The sequence below is a fragment of the Aptenodytes forsteri genome, unplaced genomic scaffold (genome assembly GCF_000699145.1).
Source record: "Aptenodytes forsteri isolate BGI_AS27 unplaced genomic scaffold, ASM69914v1 Scaffold336, whole genome shotgun sequence".
Lineage (NCBI taxonomy): Eukaryota > Metazoa > Chordata > Aves > Sphenisciformes > Spheniscidae > Aptenodytes > Aptenodytes forsteri.
Window position 1 is genome coordinate 93,562 of NW_008794911.1, and position 6,000 is coordinate 99,561.

Consider the following 6,000-nt stretch of genomic DNA (forward strand, 5'->3'; position numbering starts at 1 on the left):
AAACACCACCTGTTGAGTATCTGCATCCCACAGAATTTGGTAGATGAGTAAACAGAATCATCCAATTGAAAGGTATTATTCAGTGGCTTAATTTGAGCAAAAAATTGATATGTAATTATCCCAAAGATTACAAACATCTTGCTTATAGCCATGTAAATGATTGTAGGAAAACATATTCATAGTGTAGTGTGTTGTTAAAAAATGGAATTATTGCACAAGATTTGTGGTTGTCACTAAGGAGATACTAAGTCACTTATCCTGTCAGTCAGTCTCAGTAATGTACAATGTTTCTTTCCTTGTATTCATAGCTGCAAACTCCTGAAGCTTTTTCCTCTACCTTCCATTCCTTTCTGCAGTCTGTAAGCCAGAAATCATTTCTCTTACTTGCTGCCAAAGTATAGCACTAACACAGTTGCAGAATAGGTGCCTGCATTGTCCCAAGCTGTTAAATGGAGAGGATAACAGCATAGCACGATGTACTGACTAAAAATCCTGAAGGTTGTCTCAACTGAAATGTTACAACTTGATTCAGAATTCTACCAGAAACAATTCAGAAACATATTGAGTTTTAATTGTTCCAATTCAAAACAGTGTGCTGCAAACAAGCAAGTAAGAAGCATTCATGTAGCCTAGTGTCTTAGTAAAACTTGAGCTACCCATCTTCTGACAGCCATCTTGAGATGAGGATAACTCCAGGTAGGGTTGTGCCTTAAAGGTTCCTAATGTTTAAGGTTAGGAAAAGCATTTGGGTTAAGTTAACTTAAGGAGTCAGGTGACTTGCATAAATTACCGAAAGTGTCTTGGAAAGTATGTAGAAGTTTGGGGGGAAGGTACAGTTGTTAGCTATGAAAGACAGTTGAGATGTTCTGAAATGATAATGTTCTTATTTATAGTGTATCAGTAGTGGTGGTTGAGATATTCCCACCTCCACCCTTCACTGGATTCTGTGTAGTGAATGGAACTGGATGTTCTGTCACTGTCCAATTCAGTAAATTCTGTAGTATTAAGTAGTTATTACTGTATGATGGAACCATGACCGCTGTGGCCCTAGCATGCTGTTTGAGAAGAGTCTATAAACACTGCAGTTCTGTCTGGGGCTGCTGAAGCGAGAATCTGTTTTAAAATCTCATGTGTCATCTTTAACCATTGAATGTTATGTTTTGTCCCTTTTTTTTAAACTTTTAAACTTGTCTGTTGCTTTACTATTTTTTTTTTTAAAGCCTTGAAGGTCTCCAGTAATACCAGGAATATTGTGTAGCAATACTCTTCTGAGCTACCAGAAATGTGATTGTTGATTTAAGTGTACAGAAAAGGTCTGGGCTTGCTTCTTGCCTGCTGTTTTTTTCCAGGCAGATAAAGACCAGTGTGTGACACACAAGAAAATTACATTCATTTTTGCTACTTCTACATTTACCATTTTTCTCTGACACAAATGAAAGATTTTCAGCTGTGCCCTTTCTATTCTTTAGAATAAAAATGAGAAGAGGTAATAAAATTTCTGGAAGAAAGTTCTTAGGGACACTGTTACTCTTTTTCTAGAGAAAGTGATGTTAACAAGAGACTACGTTTGGCACCTATGCAATTGCATCTATGCTAGCTTTGCAGGCAAGAAAAAAAGATTCTTTGCAAGCCATGTAATTAACCCATTAATAGCAGCTACACTTTTATGGTCTGTAATGCTTTCTACTTGAATTGCTCTTTAAAAAAAGACAGTTGAACTTAGACTAGCTCTTTGAGAAGTTTAGGACTGTGCCTGCAGATGTAGAGGCACAGGCAGTGCAGCCGTGATTTCACTGTGCTGAGCATATGTGTAATTCCCCCAGAAAGCCTTCACCAATTCCAGTCACAGTTGTGTGCCACAGAAAATGAATACGTAAGGTTAAATAGGTGGAAGTACTTTCATGTAAAGTACATACAAACACTTTTTTTTGTGCACGGGAATGATAGTTTTCAGAAGCAATTTATAACTCACAATCAATAGGCTTATTTTTTCAATTGAAGCGTAATATAGACTGTACTCTGAGAGCAGGAGAGGAAGAAACCTAGTGACAGTGTTAGTAAGCAAAATACATGGTGGCTTTAACGGAAGAGGAATAAAGTATGCTATCCTAGTTTGCAGGTCTTCAACAGAAATAATGATTAATTTTGGATAGTTCTCAGTAGTAGTCATGTTTTCAATAAAACCTTCAATGTAGTGCTGCTTTAGCACGGAGAGGGAAGAGCTAGCTTATGTAATTACAATCTATAACCTCTTCTGGTACATGAGCATATCTAGATCTGCTGTGGAATGGAAAAAGAATATCAATCGGATTATTTTAGGAGGCTGTAGCTTGCAGCAGCCCTTTATGGGCAGTGTTGTGTTTCTAAACTGGATGCAACTGATTAATTCACAGTAAATCTCTGATAGTGTCATAAATAGTATTTTGCAATGTCTGGTAGGGTTTTACCTTTAATAAGGGAAGCAGCAAAAATGTTGCTGAATGTTTTAACCTAAATTGAAAAACGTGAAATAAATTGTTCTTGAGCGTATTTTCAGATATGACAGGTAAATAGCCATTTCCATTGCATTTTCGAGGCGGTATTTGCAAGTGTGTGTGCATATTTGAGCAGAAATAAGAGAAGCAGTTTGAATATAGATGAGGGTGGTGGCCATAGTGGGGTCCTTCTGTCACTTGTTTACTTTGACAGCTGTATAACTGTTTTCATAGTGGTGGGAAACTTACAGCTGTAAAGGTGACAGACTACTTAAAAAGAAATACACTGATGCACAATTTTAAAAATACAGTTCCTCTAAATGTTGCTTCCAGAAAGAAGGGGGAGCGCTTAAAGACTGTCCTAAATAATGGCTATCCTAAACAAACACAGCTTGACTCAATGAACTTTCTTTACTGTTTTTTTCCAAAAGAAAAAAAATTTTGGAATTGGTTAAACCAACATAGGTGACTGTGCTTACTACGACTCTGTTTTATAGCTAAAATCTAAAATATACTTAAGGCTTGAAAACTGAAACTAACTATTAATAAATTTTACTTACTCAAATGGACAAAAGTGAGATGGTTATGATGGTGGAAATTTTAATCTTAATTCAGTCAAAGATGGTGGTATAGCATATCCTTTTTTGGCCATTTTCCTCTTTGTCAGTGTGCGAGTTGTCTTTCTTGAGATCATTTATGCAACCTGTTCCTCAGCAATATATTTACAGTGTCATACTATAGAATAAAATACCTTACTAGTACATGGAACCTTCAATATCATTGGCTCTATGTTGGCTAAATCATACAGATTCTAAATTTTAGGGTTTTTAAAAAACAATTAATAAGTCACTACTAACTAATCAATATAAATGAAATTTCTATCAGTACCAGAACAGTATATCCATTTTTCTCCCTCTGCTACTGCTACTCAGCTTTCTACGTGCTAATCTTTGTGTACTAAAGCTTTCTTGCTCTAATGTCTGTGTTTGGTAACAGTTTAAAAAAAATCTAAACGGCTTTTAGTTTATATAAAGTAGAATTAAAATTTAAACAGCCAACTCCAGAATATTTGGTCTGTGAATTCTAGTTTGTTTTTTTTAGTGAGGGCATTTATGAATGGTTTTACTACTAAGCTATTCTGCTAGGAATAACTTTAAAACATTGAAGAAATGAAGCAAGTTGAAGTGAGATTTAACTGTAAGAGTATTGGGAAGTGATTTGTCGCTTATGGCAATATAAACAAGTGCTACATCCCTATTTGCTGAAGAATGTTACTTAAAATTAGTAACTTGAATGTAACAGCTGGAAAAAAAAAAAAAAACAACTTCAAGTGCTCGGATAGCAAAGTGCTGGTAATAATTTAGTGCTATTTCCAGTACGTAATAGAAGGATTTGGAACAATGTTTTACCAAAAAAAAAAAAAAATCACCAATACACTGGAAAAATGCATGCCTAGCAGTGTTTGCTCTGTTTCCAAATATTAATTCTTATTTTGGTTAGTCATTTGTATTAACTTGTTACTCAAGTTTATACATAAGGTACAATTGCTCTTCAGAATCCTGTTGTATCCAAAAGCAGGAGATGATTATAGTTTTGATAGAAAAAGATTTCCTTCAGGCAAGCAAGGAAGCCTGAAGGAGGATTAACAAAAAAATTTTCAAAAAATTGCAATTTGTGAACAGGATTCAAGTGTGGTGGTGATTTGTTGCCACACAGTAGTGAACTTCCCCAAAAGTGCGACTTCCACTGCACTCTAGAAGTACGAATACTATCTACAGCACTTATTTGGGAGCATCTGTAGAATCTGAAGATAAAATTGAAGGAAAAATCTGAAGGGTGTATGCTAGACTGAATTTGCAAGGGGATTCACATTCCAGCCTTGATTCGGTTTGAAATTGAAAACGGAGACTTCCTTTCATTTTGGAAATGTAAATTTAAAAAAAAAAAAAAAAATCCTAACATTTTACGGACTCATGACTCCCCACCCCTGCACTACTGGGGATCCCCTTGAGAATCTGTACGAATAATGCTGGTTTTTATCAATTTTATACTTGTTGGTTAGCTGGATAAAATTCTAGTTGACTTGTGATGCACTGACTACTGGGTCACTTTTCACAGATTTTAGAGAGAAGTATGTAGTTCTATCAAATTCTGTTTTGATGGAGTTGCTTGTACATGTGTGATTAAAAACAACAAAAATACTGTACTATGATAGCCTGCACAGTTGTAAGCCTGATTTAATGTTTTCAACTAAACTTAAACATAAATCTTCATTGTAGGTACTCGCTACCTTCAAAACGCTATCTGTGAGGGCTGAAAGCATGCAGTTCCCAAGTTTTGCATATAAGGCTACTTTACTAATAATGCAGATACGGTAGTTTCACAAAGTGAAAACAGTGATGCCATTTCTACCTGTAATTTCTTTTTAATCAGTTATTAGAGTTTTTGGTGGTTTTGATTGTGTTTTGGTTCCCTCCTCCCCCTCCCTTTTTGGTATCTTGAGCTAAATGCAGCAGAAGCAGTTAAAGCCTATATACTAAAAAACAGCTTAAAAAGGGAAGGCTTAATTTGAACAAAAATTTCTAGGAGGAGGATAGCCTTTTTGCCATAAAGGTGCATTAAGGCTCTTAGGAACTTGCTGTGGTGTGTTGTTTTTTTTTTTTTTAGGCTTATAAAATAGATGTGTTTATATACACAACACCTACATATTTTGATATAGTATTTTCTCGTTTTATATTTTGTTCAGCATTTACAGCCGAACAATACCAGCAACATCAACAGCAACTGGCACTAATGCAGAAACAGCAGCTTGCACAAATTCATCAACAGCAAGCAAATAGTAATTCCTCTGCCAACACATCACAGGTGAGGGATTTGTCTGTGCTATGATTTATCCCTCATTGTTTCCCACCAGGGTTCATCTCTAATTGTCAACTGTTGCCATAGAACCTTGAAACTAACCAACAGGAAAGTGGCTTTCGCCTGAATCTACATCATAGCCATTCTGTAAAGTGTTTAGAAGGGACACTGCAGGTGAGTGTGGCAGGCATTGCCTCTGCTCCCTCTTAACAAAAAAAAAAAAGATGGGTCAGACAATTAATGAAATTTTCAAAGCCTTAGAAATATGAATTGCAGAGATCTCCAGCCGTGTCATTATCCTCTTGATAAAGCGGGGGATTTTTAAAGCAGGATTTTTAGTTAATAACTAAAGCTAACTCCTAAATATGTCCCCCATACAGCTGTGGAAGTGTCTAATATTCATGAATGTGTAGTGTTTACAGTGGTGACAGACACATAAAAAGGTTCAGAAGTTGTTAACAATCTGAACCTCTGAGTCTCTGAATTGGGTTTGGAATTTCATGCAAACAAGTTGACCTGTGAAACAATGTTGTTCCATAGAACTTTGGAAATAAGTTTCTTTGTATTTTAAATAGTTGTGGGGATTTTCTTCTCTGTGGTTATAATGGAGCTAAAAGTGCATGGAAAAAAAATTACAGTTCAGATTTTAACTAGTTGTAGCAAATGC

At 35.8% G+C, this 6,000-nt stretch overlaps 1 protein-coding gene across 1 annotated transcript in view; it reads left to right on the plus strand.

The window, feature by feature from the left end:
- The window catches only part of EPC1 (enhancer of polycomb homolog 1), a 69,834-nt gene that overhangs the window by 60,719 nt on the left and 3,115 nt on the right, over positions 1-6,000 (plus strand). The window contains exons 11-12 of the mRNA XM_009275154.1: positions 5,221-5,339; positions 5,421-5,507. Of these exons, the coding sequence (XP_009273429.1) occupies positions 5,221-5,339; positions 5,421-5,507 (206 nt within the window). The remainder of the gene's footprint in view (positions 1-5,220; positions 5,340-5,420; positions 5,508-6,000) is intronic.